This window comes from Physella acuta, unplaced genomic scaffold (assembly GCF_028476545.2).
Source record: "Physella acuta isolate Inbredline_101_S28 unplaced genomic scaffold, ASM2847654v3 ptg001208l, whole genome shotgun sequence".
Lineage (NCBI taxonomy): Eukaryota > Metazoa > Mollusca > Gastropoda > Physidae > Physella > Physella acuta.
In genome coordinates this window covers 49,380-67,201 of record NW_026732725.1, presented here as the reverse complement: position 1 = coordinate 67,201, position 17,822 = coordinate 49,380, and the positions used below count along the sequence as shown (strand labels likewise).

The window sequence follows — 17,822 nt, the reverse complement described above, 5'->3', positions numbered from 1 at the left end:
ATGTTTTAATAAACCAATTGAAAATTTGCTTGTGTACTAAGATGGGTAATAAAGTATCACGTGATGGTAGTTTGGTAAGATGGTTCGAATATGCTTAGCTTTTGTATCACGCGGCTGTCTTAGTCTGAATATTTATCAGTGGGGCTCGATGTTGGAAATATACTCAAATATATGGAAAAAGAACGAGTCCATATATATTTGGAAACAAAAAAGAAACTGTATATCACATAATATTAAAAGAAACGAAAAACGACTTTGCGACAGGCCTTTATAAATACATTTTTGACAAATATACTACTGTCAAAAAAGAAGAAAAATATATATAGCTGTCATTAAGCATATTCCTACAACCTATAAATGTTATGTGATGACATTATCTAATATGATTTGTTAAAGAAACCATGAACTCTCTTTTTAGTTGAATATTTTAAAACTTCTCTCCACACCTTTCTTAGTACTATTGCAAACATTTTAGTGCTGCTATTCAGGATCCTATGGAAGGAGCAGTCTAATAATGTAATTTATATTTTTATTTTGTAAATCTGAAACGAAAAAAAAAATTCAGTCCAGTGACACACGTTTTATTATTTTAAGAACAGCTCACTTTAAATAAACATTGTCGGACATGATGACAACTGCAGTTCGCTTGTGCATTTGTGTCTATCTAAAGAAAAACTTATATTTTCATGGAGAAGATATGTCTTATTTCTGAGCTTGTAAAAAAAAAGCTTACAGTTTGAAAGTTAAAACATTCATTGAGATTGTAAACAAAAATCGGTGGAATAATTGTTTTACTTTTGAACGGTCACTGTCAAAGACGTCATTTTCTTAACTCTTGAGATAAACCACATCATGTCCGTGTTGCTCACATGTGGCGTCTAAGTTCAGTTTTATTTCTTATAAATTTAGCTAATAAAAACATCGTTACTAGCCAACCTAAAGTGAAATTTACTATGGTTTGTAGGAGAAAATTAGCGGGCCCTAAAAATCATAAACTTATGGTTGCTGAACTCTCATTCTACCCAGAGTTTCTTCCAGGCATCTCTTCGGGGGGGGGGGGGGGGCTTAGCCCCCCCCCCCTCGAAGAAAGTCTACCGCCCCCCCCCCCGGACCGAGATGGATTTTATATAGTAAACATACACTTTTAATAGTGTCCGCCCCCCCCCCTCCCCCGAAAATTTCAAGTCAAGTACCCCCCGGAGAAAAAAGTCTGGAAGAAACACTGATTCCACCATCCCCTTAATCCACTACTGACTGCTACATATTACGATAAAACCGTTGAATGTGCAATTTCCATTTCATACTATAACAGAATTTTTGAAGATATACGATTCATAACAAATAACAACATAACTATTAAATGAAAACGATCTATAACTTATTTCAACATAACCCTTAAATGTGCACCCACCATTTCATATTGGCACATAAAAGTTAACTGTGCATCCTCTATATCGTATTAGCATATAACCAAAAAATGTGCACCCTCCACATCATATTCACGTGTAACTGTTAAACCTGCACAATCCATATCATATCCCCACATAACCATAAATGTACACTCTCCATATAATATTACCACATACAACCGTTAAATCTTCCCGTACAAAGTGGACCAGGGTACCAGCTAGCTGTGCGGTACCATGTTGTACAACATCGCGGTCAGGTCACCACCGTCTCGCCTGTGTTCAACCACTGTGTTCTAGATCCTGCTGTGTCTACACAGCTCATTGGTCTGTGTTCACGTCACATATAGATAAAACTAATCTGAACCAACGCATGTTCGATGGGACTAACGTGTTTGTTGTGGAGATCTTTAATTGTTTGATTACAAGTCGATGTTAATATTGTGATAATATATGCTAAAGACATTCATATGTTTGAGTAAAATTCGTGAATTTAAAAACATTGGAGATTGTACGAGTTAGGTGAGTGTTTGTTGACAAAATGTAAACACGTTTTCTTTTAAAGGTTTTTCTTTATATGGCTTATTAAAAAGAAAGTAAGCATTTTTCAGTATTGAATTAAATGGGTATCTAATGTGGTAGGCTCACTAAAAAACCATGACCATGAAATTTTTCAGTAGTTGTATCTGTATTGAATAAAATGGATGTAATCCTAATTAAATAATTAGTATTTAATGTGTTGGCTCACTAAAAAAAAAAAAAAAACCTTGACCTATGAGATGTGTTTAAATGTGTTTTCACTAGAGCTTGTCATGTACATAAATAAACCGGGAGTGATCTCCCCTAAACTTTCTCGAATATTCTAATATAAAATTACGAGGGATGGTAACTCAGGACATAGACAATATTTGTTATCCATTTTTAATTACTTAAACTTTTTATAATAGAATAGAATCTCGTAAAAAAAAAGAATTGCGCACCAAGTGAAAAGTTTCCCTTTCAAACCTGACGGTCTATGGGGCAAGTGAAGTAGAGTTCACTTGTTTCTGTGACCTCGGCATATGAAGAGATAGTGTGGTCAGCACTGTTCCCAGCCGCCTTTACTTTTCCTAACAGGAGTTAGGTACCCATCAGAGTTGGGTGAAGTCAGGGACGGTCTACTGACTTGAACTCGGGTTCGAACTCGAGACTAATGGGTTAGCAGTCCAGCTCTAGACCACTCCGTCCCACACCAAGTGAACGCCTAATAAAATGTGTATAAAAGTGCGGGATATTATTAGTACTTTATAAATTTACATGCGTTTTTTTGAGAAATCGGAAATAGCGTAAATTAGTACTTCCGGTCAACGGAAATTACTCAAAATTTGAGAGAAGGTAGAGAATTAGATGTTTTACTTACGTGTGAAATTTCATGCATCTATCTAAAATAGTACGCAACGTATAGGCTTTTGAAAAATTCAAAGTAGAAAAAGTACCACTTCCGGTTATCGGAAATCGCTCAAAAGTTGATCAGGATCTACGATTTTGATAAAGTACTTATATAAGAAATGTTATCAATCTAGAGAGGGTGATTATATTCACTAGTTATGTCCCTTAGTTTAAGGGAGTTAAAATCTTTGATTGTATGTTAAAAATATCATTCACTAAAACAAATTCAAACTTTTTTCCTAAAACTTAATTTATTAAGAAAACGTTTAATAAAGTTTGCTAACATAGCTTTAAATAGCTTACATAATTCTAACAAACAAACAAAAATCTCGCAACATTTACTCTACGAGAAAAACAAGGACGATCAATATTGCCCCCTCCCTTAAATAACTTTAATCATACACAGAAAACAAGTATAGTTTGCATGGAAACACCCCATCTTATCTATGGGCAGCATTGTTACAAACCCATCAGATAAGAATGAAATAAGACAGTTTTATGACCAAAATACATAGGCTAATCATTGTAGGGGGTAGGGAAAACTTGTAGGGGTGGGGGAGACTTGGCTATCCCTACATCAGCTTTTCTCCCTTTTGGAAAAATCTAGGTCTGTCAAAATTCAAATAACATTTTTTTTTATTTATACAAAATGTTCAGTTTATATCAGCTGTAATATTAACCTAACCACAACAACCAAAAGAGAGAAAAAACATCAATTGTCTGTGATACTGTTCCCCCTTCTCACCAATCATTGCAGTTACCAGATATTATTTAGATTTCAACTTTTCCTTTCCAGCATATTGATTGAATATTTCCCCACTGTGTAAAAAAAAATCTACTGATCGATTATAATTCTAGTGTACGGTTCGACCCACAAGAAGGATGATTTTGAAATTTTTCTCTATACTGCCTTGACATTTGGAATAGGAAAGACGTTCTGCTTATAAAAGTAAAATCCTGTAGTGTCTAGCTGTTTGTCTTTTCGAATTTTTTAGTGGTTTTCTGTAATTATCTAGTAACAGTTAAAAAGTCTGGTTCATGACCCCTGAACTATTTAATCTCCAGTGACCTTTTTTACCTAGATGTTGTAGATATGTGTGTAGTCAGCGAAATGTAAACACACCGTGAAATGTAGGCATGTTGCCGTCCTTAGGTAGATACACAGTTAAAACTAGGTAAGAAGCCGTCTGTAGAATGGGATTACACTTCTATAAGTAAATACACCGTGAAATGTTGCACCGTCAAATATAGGTATGTAGCCTATTGTAGCTGTCTTTAGAATGGACTATCATTAAGTAGATACACCGTCAAATATGGGTATATAACTGTCTATAGATGTGTGTAGTAAGCCATAGTTTAACACACCGTTATATCGAAATGCGCAGCCAGCCGGAGCTGAATATGCGGCTGTCTTGACATCCACACTTACACACACAACACACAGACACACACACACAGAAACACACACACACACGCACACACACACACACAGACACAGACACACAGAAACACACACACCCACAACACACACACACACACACAACACACTCACACACACACAAGGACGAGGTAAATCTATGACTTGCCTAGTTCCTTCTTTCATACGCATTCAAGCGAATCGTGACATGGTTGGAATGTCGCAGGTCACAGTAGGTATCAAGGCATCCTTGTAACCGTCCCGAGTATGTGGTGTATAGGTATCGGGGCTAGCAAACGTCTACAGGTTAGAACATAGAAGTGAGTTTTAAACGTAAATAAACGAAAGTGTTGTGTTGTGGTGCGACTAAAATTAGTAACTGTGCTTCGGGAAAACCCGGTTTCCGAGTTCGGATTATTTATTATTAACTATATCTAAATGCAAGTATGTAGTTAATTATTCAGTTTATGAGTTTATACAAAATAAAATGTAGATTTCTTTCATTGTTGTACACATTTATCTATTATTTTTTAATGTAGGAATCAATATTAGCTACTATTTTACTACTAACAACAAAACTCCATTTCTTTACAGTCAATTGCAGTAGCAAAATATACCACTAGTATGAATAACAAACAAACGAAACAATACAGATATTAATATAACTTTACTACTACAAAAATAATGTCTAGTAAAAGCGTATAATTTGACATCGTTTTAACAATGTTCTGGAACTCAGTTCTCTTGATCCTGCCACTACACTGTCCACCCCTAACTGGATTGACACTTACCTACTTCAGCTCCAGAACTAGTCAGCCGCAACAACCATCGAGTTTTCCGAGATATTTATTTTTCAAATTTGATTATTTTTCTATCTTCTTCGTCTTCGCCATAATCAACTTCCAATGGGTATAGGCCGTATACAACATCCATTATTTCCTGCACTTTATTTTTTTCCCACGTCTTTCCACATTTTCCCGACAACTGTAATGTTTTTTTCTCAATTTCCCAAACGCCGGGTGTTTTTGGGTCTTCCTCTTTTTCTATTCTATGTGTATTCCATATACGTACCTTATCTGGTAACATTAGCTTGTAGCCGTTAGCCTCAACTCATGGTTTTGTAGATCAACTCTGATTTGTGATGGTTTGATATCGTTTTATTTAATCCATTGTCTTTGTGTTTCACTGTTCATTAGGTTATTTAATTGGCGCATGTATCGTTATCTTACTATTTAATAAACGTTAATTGGCGCATGTATCTTTATCTTACTATTTAATAAACGTTAATAAGCGCATGTATTGTTATCTTACTATTTAATAAACGTTTATAAGTGCATGTATCGTTATCTTACTATTTAATAAACGTTAATTGGCGCATATATCGTTATCTTACTATTTAATAAACGTTAATTGGCGCATGTATCGTTATCTTACTATTTAATAAACGTTAATTGGCGCATATATCGTTATCTTACTATTTAATAAACGTTAATTGGCGCATGTATCGTTATCTTACTATTTAATAAACGTTAATTGGCGCATGCGTCGTTATCTTACTATTTAATAAACGTTAATTTGCGCATGTATCGTTATCTTACTATTTAATAAACGAATGTCAACATTTAGTTAGAGGTCGGGGCATTAGCGTGTACAAAAATTTAGTTCGTGCGATGTCTAAAATATTTTTTTAAAGATATAATTAAATTATTGCCATGACAATCAAAACCGTTGTCCATGTAACTTTTCAATGCAGCGATAACCGATCAATTACATCATTAGATCTCGTGATAAAAAGTAATTTTAATCGAATTGAATGTGTTTATTGTTCAAATTACAGATAAGGGAATCAACCACACGATTTATATTTTTTTAAAAACTGTGATAACGGTTTTTTTAATACGCCATATTTACTGTTGGAGGTATATTCGATAACATCAACAGCTTTTTAGCAAGCGATGAATTCAAATCCCACATCTCATTCAAATCTGCTTGTAATTACAAACATAATGTAATTGTGATGATTTTTTAATTTATTTTATTGTTGAGTCTATTGGCTATATATTTAAATTACTTATTTCTTTATTCTATAATCTCCATAATTTATATCATCTTTATATTGTAATTTTGTTATATAATATGTATGCTCTTTCCCCAGAAATCCAAAACAGGAGCTCCAACAATGGTAGATTAAAAACAAAAACCTCAGGGAATCAGACACACGACACCAAGGCTACCGGTCAGTCATATAATCACGTGCCATTCCACGAGATTCTCGTGCCAGTGTAGTGACCATGGAGGTGTGTCCCGGCCCAAGGGACGGCAAACACCCCGTGCTGCCCCCGTGCCGTGTGTGTGGGGAGGCGGGGGCGGGATTCCATTATGGCGTCAACACATGCGAGGCATGTAAGGTGGGTTGACATCAAACACACTAGTTGTAATACCAAGAGGTGCCAACATGTGTATATATACGTATGCAAGGTGGGTTAACATCAAACACACTGGTTGTAGTCCTTTGTAGTGTCTACATGTGTATGTGTGTATTTGTGTGTGGGGTGTGTGTGGTTGTGTGGATGTGTGTTCATTCTTAGATTTCATGTGTATGTATGTTTGGGGGTGGGGGGTGGGGGGGACTGTGTGGATATATATTTGGATGTGTTTTCATTCTTAAATTTCATGTGTATATATGTATATGTATGTTTCAGGGTGTGGATATAGGTTTGGTTGCGTGTTTATTTGATTAATTATATCGAATTTTAAACAATTTTTTTAAAAGTTATCCATTGACTCCTACTTTTTAGGACATAAATAGATGTTTATATATACTCCGTGGAACGCACTTAATCCTACGAAGCCCCTGAAGAGCACAGTGCTGCAGCTACCCCTTTTTAACAGACTCTGATTAGTTCACATCTCTTCTATTGAGTCAATGTGAGCCCTGCAGCCCTCACTACGCTTTCAACAATCAATCTCCATGGTTACCTAGGCCGGCCTACTTTTCTCTTCCCTCGTGGGTTCCACTCCAACGCTAGCCTCACGATGTTTTCATCTTCTTACTACGTGCCCCACCACCCCACTATTGCGAACTTCGTTATCCCTGTGTATTGATTACTGTCTTGTAATTTGCTGAAAACAAAGATTGAAATTTTTCACAGGGTTTCTTTCACCGGAGTTTAAAGCTGAGCCACACGTACAAGTGTTCAGGGAACGGTAACTGTGAGCTAAAGAAAACCAAGAGACAACGGAGTTGTCAGCTTTGTCGGTACAATAGATGTCTGCAAGTTGGAATGTCGAAAACTGGTAGGTGTCTGCAAGTTGGAATGTCGAAAACTGGTAGGTGTCTGCAAGTTGGAATGTCGAAAACTTTTAGGTGTATGCAAGTGGGAATGTAAAAAGGGGTAGGTGTCTGCAAGTTGGAATGTCGAAAACTAGTAAATGTATGCAACTTGGAATGTCGAAAACTGGTAGGTGTATGCAAGTTGGAATGTCGAAAACTGGTAGGTGTATGCAAATTGGAATGTCGAAAACTTTTAGGTGTATGCAAGTGGGAATGTAAAAAGGGGTAGGTGTCTGCAAGTTGGAATGTCGAAAACTAGTAAATGTATTCAACTTGGAATGTCGAAAACTGGTAGGTGTATGCAAGTTGGAATGTCGAAAACTGGTAGGTGTATGCAAATTGGAATGTCTAAGACTTGTAGGGGTATGCAAGTGTTAATGTCAAAAACGGGGAGGTGTCTGCAGGTAAGAATTTCAAAAACTGGTACATGTCTCCGTATCGTATCATTGTTATGAGAAATTCATTTAAAAACTAATTGACATAAATAAATGCATGCGATACATTTCTATTTAGAAGTACCCCAATTTAAGCTGCTCGATGAATATTTTCATGAAAAGTATAATGGGAAAAATATAATTATTTTCAGAGAAAAAATATTTGATTTTAATTGGCTTTTATGACATTTTGCTTCTTGTAAAATAAAAACGGCAATTTAATTTACAACCCACAGCCATAAAAACAGGTCGTTACACCAGCTTCAAAAAAACCAAAGACATTATGGAGGTCAAACAGCTTCAGTGCCTGGATCCACCTTACAAACTACAGGAGGACGAAACTACCGGAAAATCAACCCTAATTCCATCAATCAACGTACCCGGCATTGCTGGAAGCTCACAGATTTCCGTCAAAGACAATGGAGAATTTTTCCAGGATTCAAAACCTGGGATTGAACCCAGACCTATTGGTTTAGACACGTCGACTTTTACTCCTGCGTTAACGTTACAACCCCAGTTTTGTAACTCGCCATTCGTTGTATCACCCGGTGATCTTGGTCTTAATACTAAAACAAATTTGAACTATAAAAACGTTGAAGTGCTTGAAGAAACGTGTGAATATTCTTCATTTTCTTCACCGGAGCAGAATATGAATACGTCTTCGTCTGGAATTATTCTTGACACACCTCACGGAAGCGTCGGCAGCACTTCCGGTTCGGCGCGCTCTGATTGGTTGGATTGCTGGTCGCCATCTTACCAGCAGCTGGTAGATCTGGCCAATGGCGAGTCGAGATCTTCACCGTGTGATGAGAAGCGTTGCCTAGACGAGTCCATGCCTCTTGACAACGGAAACCTGCTCAACTTAGATGACCAATCAAATGTTAACATTCCAACCCCGCCCAACAAACAGACCAATCCAGCGAATTACATTTATAGAACGGAAAAGTAAGTTTGTCTTTTATTTTTTGTCTTATATTAAGTTTGTCTTATATTAAGTATGTCCTTTATTAAGTTTGTCTTATATTAAGTTTGTCTTACATTACGTTTATCTTATATTAAGTTTGTCCTATATTAAATTTGTCTTATATTGCTTAGTACATTTAAACCTTGATAGAAACTTATTAGTTAAGGACTAAACAAAAAAAAAATCTTCAAAAGTATTTGTTTATATTCAAAATTCAATCAAACCAAAATACTAAATGTTAAATTAGTCATCGCCGAGTTAATTATTTCTATTACCTTTAAATATAGCTAATATTACTATTACCTGATTCAATACTATTTGTCTGTTTATAGTTTTACGTATAGCTCCAAGTATGTAAAGCAACATTTGATAAACATTCTAATAAACATAATTAATACCCGTTCACTCACCCTTTCAAAGGCGCCTTTAGCTTGTTTCAATCTCTTGATAAACACTTCACATACGTGCATAGTGCATTCAATCATTGTGTTCTTAATTACAATTAAGGCATTGAAGAGTATTCGGTTGATGAAATAACTACTAATCTAAACCTGAAACTATACAAACTTTTGAAGTCTTTACTGTCTGTACTTGCTGTTGCTATTTATTTATTTTTCTGTCATAAATTTTAAGAGAGCCGGATAGATTTTACTATACCTGTTGATCATCTAATTAATCATTAGTTACAAGTCTATCAAGTGTGGCTACTATCTTGCTTGTGACATATTACTATCTGATCGTTTATTACAATATATTTTTTTTTATTATTTTACTTACGTTTTTTTTAAATTATCTTTTGTAGGTTTATAGACCCAGACTTGACAGTAACATCACCACCAAGCCAGACGTCTGCTAAACTTCTCCACACCCTAACACCCCTCTCACCTCCCCTGACACCTATCTCGTCTATTTATACACATCGGAACTACCCAGAAACCAAACCCCATAGCACAAAAGAGTACCAGCAATGGCCGTCATCTGACGCGCAAACACACAAAGTTCCACAACCAGTGCTAAAAACAGAAGGGGAGGTAATCGCGGAAAAAGTTTTTGCCAATAAAGAAGAGGCGATTCGGCAAATTGTAGACAGCCACAAGCAATATTTCAGTGTGCTGTACCGGTGCGTCAAGCGACACGAAGAAATTCGGGAACAGCAGCAACAGCACGCTGTAAGCTGTATATTTTTTTCATCATAAGCTTAAGTGATAAGACTTGGGGTTTTTATATAAGTACGCTAATTAAATGCTATAAAGCTTATTCAATGTCCTTTATATGGTCTCGGAATTTATGCTATAGGTTTTAAAGAGCCACTAACATTTTTATATAAATTTAATATTTGATTACATTAGTTTGACCTTGCACGCCTTTTGAAAGGTTGTTTAAACATGGCTCATAACTTGTTTTCAGTTTCAAGCACGCCTCTAGAATCTAGATTTTTTATTCGTTAGTAGACTTCTTTACTTTATATTATATTCATGTAAGAAAACGCTTGCTCGCATGAATATGTTGACCCGAAGATCGTCAGCACTCCAAATGCCAACTTTTTCACCTCACTGTAGCATCCTGGAAGACTATACCGTGCGTCACATAATAGTGCCTCAACTCGCGACATTTATTTTAGAGCTGTCCACTTGCGCAGCGAAACGTACCTGTTTTTCTGGACCTCCAACTCTTCTAACTTGCTCTTGAGTTCTGCGAACTTACCACTCCACAAATATTTGGTTTTCAAATCCAGCTATTTTATTGGAATCAAACCAGCATCAATTCCAAATAGCTCAAAGTTAATCTTTTTTGTTTCTGTGTTGAGAGAATCTACTATAAACGTCAGAGTACTTGCATTTGTTTTGAATTTCTCAAATCTCTCAGTGAATCCATCCTTCATTTTGTTTATTGTAATGCTGAAGTAATTCCTGTTAATAGTTGCTTTGGTTTCATCACGATATTTTTTTTCCTTGTCTTCAACAATAAAAATGTAATTTTTTTTTCCAAACAATCATCTTCAAGCAAGGCATAGGCTGTTTTTTCCTTGCCTTGCAGTTTTACATTTAGCTCGTTTATATTCTTTTTAATATCTACCATAAAGTTGAATGTTTCAATTTGGGATGGACAAGTAATATAAATGTAAACACTCGTTTATTGCTGATTCTCCAGCAAGAATGTAATGAAAGAATAAAGACGTTTGGTCGGATGTACTTCCTACCAGAGAAGGAATATGACGAGATATGGCGGACTACAGGAATGGATGTGGACAACAGAAAGGTCTGGGCTATTTTGATACACCACCCCTCCAGCAATATATATATATATATATATATATATATATATATATATATATATATATATATATGTATATATATATATATATATATATATATATATATATATATATATATATCGAAGATATAGAGAACAAATGCAGTATGTCCACTTTTTTGTGAAAGTGATGTACATTTCTACTTATATTGTCAATAATACAACCTACATAAACACTAATGTACACTAATTCTACACAGTGGCATAGCGAGGTCGGGTGTCACCCGGTGCGGCACTTAATGGTGTCACCCTCCCCCCCCCCCCCCCCCAGGCATAGAGACCCTTCCCAGGGACAAACTTTTCGAATTGCACCCCCCCCCTCAAACTTTCGATTTGCACCCCCCCCCCCTCCTCAAACTTTCGATTTGCACCCCCCCCCCTCGAGTTTTTCTCTATATATTTTGCTATTTTTTGCCTTGGTGTCACCCCCCTAAATGGTGTCACCCGGTGCGGTCCGCACCCCCCCCCCCCCCTCGCTACGCCCCTGATTCTACACTAATGTAGAATGCAAATATTTTATGGGATTTTTAAACTCATTTTTCTTGAGATTATGTGTTTTTTTTTTTTGGACATACTGCATTAGTCCTCTATACACACACACACACACATAATTATATATATATATATATATATATATATATATATATATATATATATATATATATATATATATATATATGATTATTTTTAAAAAAAAATTTAAGTTTTAAAGTACTTCTAAAAATCTCCCTTGTTTTTGCTTAAATTAATATTTCCTGGGTTAATTCCCTTTGATGCTATATCTTATTTAGGAGATCTTAAAAACATGGGAAGCGGATTGTGAGCTGCTGGCCTACGCTCTGGTCAAGTTCGCCAAGAAACTTCCTGGATTTGGTCTCCTGGATTACACCTTACAAGCCGACTTAATTAAAAGTAATTGGCCTTCTCGAGATAGTTTCGTATCATAGTTGTTGTTTTTTTTAAACAGTACCTCTATAAATTTTGAGAAACAAATACATGTTGCATTTTATTAATGCATTTTATTATAAAGCAAATACAATATTTAATAATATTATTATTCGTTGATAATTATTATTCTCCAATATTTTGAAACGGATTTTTTTAACAGTTCCTCTATAAAACTTGAGAAACAAACACACCATGTTATATTATAATAATACGAGCCGACCCGCGCGTATCATATGCCGCTATTTAGTTGTTTTATTTTCTACTTTTCAGTAATTCATAATTTGTGAATTCGACAGTAACGGTGCTGCCACTGAAAATATTTGCCTTAAAACACTATCAGTAGGTCGTTAAGGGCGATAACCCACCCCCTCCCACCCTCCTTTCCCCCAACCCCTACCCTACCACCCTACCCCCCGCCCTCGTGAAAGCAGCTTTCTATTAGTTACCTCACATAAGTTTAAAATCGTTTCAAACTAAATTATCTGCCCCTAACAGCCGTCACTAAACCCGGCTCTACGATTGTAAACATTTAGCGTGAACCACAGCTCACCAGACCATGTGGGGGTGGGGGTGGTTGGGGATATGCCTAGAGAGGAAGAGAGGGGGCTGATAGGTGCGCTTACAGCTTGGTGTTTTCTATGGTCTCCATGAAGAGAATTATATATATATAGATAGATGTATAAAACAAGTTACAATGTTTAATAGTATTATTATTAGTTTATAATTATTTTTCTCCAATAATATTTGTATCACTTGCTTATGAAACAACAACGTTGATACAATAGTATTTAAATATCGGAAGAACAAATTTAAAAATGTCTAGAGATATGTATATAGTCCATGTTTGCAGGCGCAAGACCGGAAATCAATATCTTCAACAGCGCCCCCTTGTTCAACGCTGAACTGAAGGTGGGCATGTGGGCGGGGGGCACACAGTTCTGTCACAACGAGTTCGGGCAGTTCGTCAACCACGAGTGTTTCCGATCTTACACGAACATGTCCCGGCGAGTACAGCGGATGTGTTTCACGGAGGAGGAACTGGCTATTGTGAAGGCTATCATGGTCTTTTCTACTGGTGAGTCGTTAGTCGTTGTTAGGGCTATCATGGTCTTTTCTACTGGTGAGTCGTTAGTCGTTGTTAGGGCTATCATGGTCTTTTCTACTGGTGAGTCGTTGGTCATTCTTAGGGCTATCGTGGTATTTTCTACTGGTCAGTAGATTGTCGTTGTTAAGGCTATTATGGTCTTTCTACGTGTAAGTGTACCATGCATGTGCTCAGTAAACTTATTTTGACGAATGCAGGCGTAGATAAATGTAGGCTCCGATAAAAAAAAATAATACTAGACAGAAAACATTTATTTCTCTCCAGCTTTCTAAAAGTACATCAGCATAAGTGTTTTAATTGTTTAAATTTGGTAAGCGAATCTATGACAACAGCGGCCATCTTGAAAAAAATGAACATAAACGTAGGACATCCACAGTTCCTAAATTATTATATTCCAACATAGTTTAGGTACTCAGCTATAAATTATTAGTGTAGATCTTCAAAATATTTTATTATTAATATTCAACTATTGGGTCCGGTAAAAACCCAGAGATTGAGTGGTTTTATTGGAATCAAATTTTGAAAATTCTTACAAAATTAGAACGACATACTTCTAATAACCTAGAATGTGTTTGCGTGTTTTAACAGATCGTGACGTCGTCGTGTCCTCCACCTTGCCTGCGGCCATCCACTGGCAGCTGATCCTGTGTCTCCAGTACCTGCTCGCTCAGAGATACGCCCAGCCCAACTTAGCCATGGCGGAAGTGATTCAAATCCTCACCGAGATTCGGACAGTCCGGCAGCAATGTCTTGACCTTTTGTTGTCCGGGTTTAAGGTGTTCAAGTACTCGAAGGTGCTGGAGAATCCGTTCTTGAAGGAATTGTTGTCTGATGTGTTGGCTATGTGTGGGGACCCGGAGGAGGACTACAGGCAGGACGTGGAGGAGGGGGTGACCAGTGGTCAGCATATTACAGCCTAGAAGACCTCTGCCCAGGTAAACAGGCAGGACATGTACAAAGAACTGACCAGTGGTCAACATAACAGCCTAGAGGTCCTCTATGAAAGACAGGGAGAAAGGAATGTTGGACAAGAAGCAGAATAGAAAATGACCATTGGTCAGCATATAACAGCCTAGAGGTCCTCTGGTGAGACAATGAGAGGACTTTTTAGGACTAAATGCAGGACAGAAATGACCAGTGGCCAGCATATAACAGCCTAGAGGTCCTCTAGAACTGACAGTGAGAAGGACTTTGTAGGACTAGAAGCTGGATAGAAAATGACCAGTGGTCTTCATATAACAGCTTAGAGATCCTCTAGAACAGACAGTGGGAAGGACCTATGCCCAGGTGAACAGGCAAGACATGTACAAAGGATTGACCAGTGGTCAACTCAGAGGACCTTTAGGATAGACAGTAAAATAGTGACGTAAATGAGAAGTAGATGTAGGGAATGGAGAGACGGCACGGCCTAGCGGTAGAGAGCTGGACTGCTAACCCGAGAGCCTCGAGTTTAAATCTGGGTTCAAGTCAATGGAACGTCCATGAGTCCACCCAGATCTGATGGGTACCTAACTTACGTTAGGGTAACAAAAGCGGCTGGGATAGTGCTGGCCACACTATCCCTTCATATGTCAAGGTCAATGAATCAGTTGAACTCTACTTCATCTGCCCCATGTGTCTTGTGCACGAACGGGATTAAGAAGAGAAGAAGATGCAGGGAATGGACCGATATGGGGAAAGTGATCGTGTGTTAGCTTTGATGTCCTCTAGCACCTTGATCTGGTCAGTAGGTATGACATGAAAGAGGAATTGACCTGTAGTCATCATGTACTATTTTAAGACCTCCACATTCATTTGCTACATGAACCTTCTCTATGTAAGAGAAGGATCTTCTATAGTAAAAAGATAACATCTTCATGATAGTGAAAGAGGATTCTCTGGTCTCGAGAGAGAGGTATCTAGGAGTGAGGAGGATGAAAAGTGTTGGAGGAATCAACTCTAGAAGAGTTTGTTCCAGCTAGCGAGAGAACCAGGCAAACGAAATTGTCTTTAAGCCTTATGAGATTCAAAACCACGGCACACTACATTATTCTTGTATGATCCATAAATACTATTTGATTTTATATACTGTTAATGCTCTAAAATTATAATACATGACCATATATCTGTAACTAAAACATAAGTGACTTATGTATTATGTTCTAAGAGTGTTTCTATCAGTTGGAGTTTATATTATAATCTCTCTCTCTCTCTCTCTCTCTCTCTCTCTCTCTATATATATATATATATATATATATATATATATATATATATATATATGTGTGTGTGTGTGTATATGTCTCCTCTCTGTCTCTCTCCTTCTCTCTCTCTCTCTCTCTCTCTCTCTCTCTCTCTCTCTTAAAACTGTATCCATCTATGCTCTTAAACCATATTGTTCTCACTGCAATGACGAACCTTACATTTTTCCCAGTCATGTTAAAAGCATTTAGATTTGTCGGTTTTTCCGCCAGTCTTTTACTTACTCCACCCCACCCCCAGTTCTTAGTGTTAGTATCTGGAGGGCCAGGGGTGGACGTCACACAGTCAAGCCTGTCAGGGTACTTCTTCTTCTTCGTTCTTAGTTTTAGTGTTGGAAGGGATCCCTTCCAACACAAGTATACGTCTCAACTAGTTATGCGCCATTGAGGCCATTGACTCCGATTTCAATCTGCTTTTCTTTTTGGATTTGCTTCCATAGCCTTTGTTCAACCAAGAACAAACTACAAGGCAGCAGTTGTTTGATTTTGGACTTGTCTCTCTTAGAAGAGTGGCTGTTCCCTCATCTGTCTGAGGGTTCGAACTCGAGACTTTTCGGTTTAGCAACCATTAGCTTTACAGAATCGACCACGCCAAGGTACGGAACTCGTGATTTTTGCGATAGCATGAGTTCTGTCCCCTACATTTAGAATAAATCTATCCTTGAAGAATGTAATATGGTAACATAACACACTATGTGATAAGTGAAACTAATCAACACGTATTAGTGTCTTTACTTGGGAATATACAGTATTAGATAAGGTATAATTATAACAACAACAGGTTTCTTTAAAGTTAAAAACATTTGTTTGATAAACATTACTTGAGCAGTAATTTTAGACCCACAAGTCCAACAGGAATTATTTGGCCCATGGTGTTTCCTGTTATAATTTAACCAACTCTCAGTTCTGAGATAGCGTCCTCATCTTTTATATCCTTAACTAAAACAGAAACTGCTAGTATTACACATCACTGTGTTGTGTTTGGTTATAACTGCACAGCTAATATAAGTAAACATTGGCCGACCATGTAATGCGAAATTAACAAGAAAAAAATTGATTATATTTAAGCTTAGGTGTCATATAGTGTTACCTATTATGAAAAGCTATGAGCTGCTAATACATATTCTTTTTCTAGGATTAAAAAAGTAAGCCAGTTATAATTAAATATCTAATAACTTGTATATATATATATATATATATATATATATATATATATATATATATATATATATATATATATATATATATATATATATATATATACATTAAAATGATGATCTTGTATGACATGTCTCAGATAACATCATAAAAAAAATTTTGACGGATGTTTGGATTTTTTATATAACTCTTGTAAACAATTATGTTATCAGCTACATATGTCATTATTTTGTCGAGGCAAATTTCATAGCTGATAAGCTGGATACTTTTTCTATTTCATGAGATTGTTGTAATATTCCCTTGTATCTTAAATGTTATTTTTAAACTATGAGTTCACTGGGTAATTCAATATAGCAGAGCTTCTTGATTAGGGTTAGATTTTTTACATTTTAATTACAAGTAAAAGTAAATGGTGAGGGGTTATGTTATTGAAGTAAAACAAAAACACTGGTACATCCTGCAAAGCGCTTCGGTACTTTTATATTCCCTTCCATTAAGAGAAACAGGATAGAAATGTGACTTACTCGTGTGATTTAGTAAATACAAATTAATCTATTCGCTACATCGAGATGGGAGACAAGAAAAGATTGATCTCATTAATACGGTAAGATGGGAAATAATAAAAATTGATCTCTACACTACGATGAGATGGGAGACAATAAAAAGTTGATCTCTTCAATGCGGTAAGATGGGAGACAATAAAAGTCAAGTTTTTGTGAAGCTGTTTGTGAAAAAATGCAACAAAAGCAACTTTGTTTGTTAAGTTTGTTTTTATCGATCGACTTCACGGTGTTCCCCCACTTCCCCAAGGAATGAAAAAAAAAATCAATCCTCTTAAAGGATATCGCATACGAAAGTCGGCTTTTTAATCCGGAATCTGGGTTTATATATCGGCTGTTGCTTCTTAATAACTATAGATTAGAATTAAAAGTATTCAATTCTACTTGTATTCGCTCCTTGCGTAACAAACAACAGCACGGGCGTCGCATAATGTGGGGTTAAAATAGGTCAGATGAACCACGCCCCATAGAAAAATGAAAATAAAACAATTCAAATTTATAAAATCCTAAGGACACTT

General features: G+C 36.5%; 1 protein-coding gene across 1 annotated transcript; it reads left to right on the top strand.

The window, feature by feature from the left end:
- The first annotated feature begins 6,478 nt into the window (after positions 1–6,478).
- LOC131957118 (uncharacterized) lies at positions 6,479–15,465 on the top strand. The gene is made up of 8 exons (XM_059321823.1): positions 6,479–6,659; positions 7,404–7,548; positions 8,256–8,964; positions 9,786–10,152; positions 11,135–11,242; positions 12,088–12,208; positions 13,095–13,319; positions 13,938–15,465. Exons 1-8 carry the CDS (start codon positions 6,543–6,545, stop codon positions 14,267–14,269), a joined length of 2,124 nt encoding a protein of 707 aa, XP_059177806.1. The 5' UTR covers positions 6,479–6,542; the 3' UTR covers positions 14,270–15,465.
- The last annotated feature ends 2,357 nt before the right edge of the window (positions 15,466–17,822 follow it).

What these genes read in the sequence shown, in the direction of transcription:
- LOC131957118 (XM_059321823.1), top strand. Translation starts at nt 6,543, where the DNA reads ATGGAGGTGTGTCCCGGCCCAAGGGACGGCAAACACCCCGTGCTGCCC. An exon ending in AGTTGGAATGTCGAAAACTG is followed by an intron (nt 7,549 to 8,255) that starts GTAGGTGTCTGC and finishes TACAACCCACAG; the next exon opens with CCATAAAAACAGGTCGTTAC. An exon ending in TATCATGGTCTTTTCTACTG is followed by an intron (nt 13,320 to 13,937) that starts GTGAGTCGTTAG and finishes GTGTTTTAACAG; the next exon opens with ATCGTGACGTCGTCGTGTCC.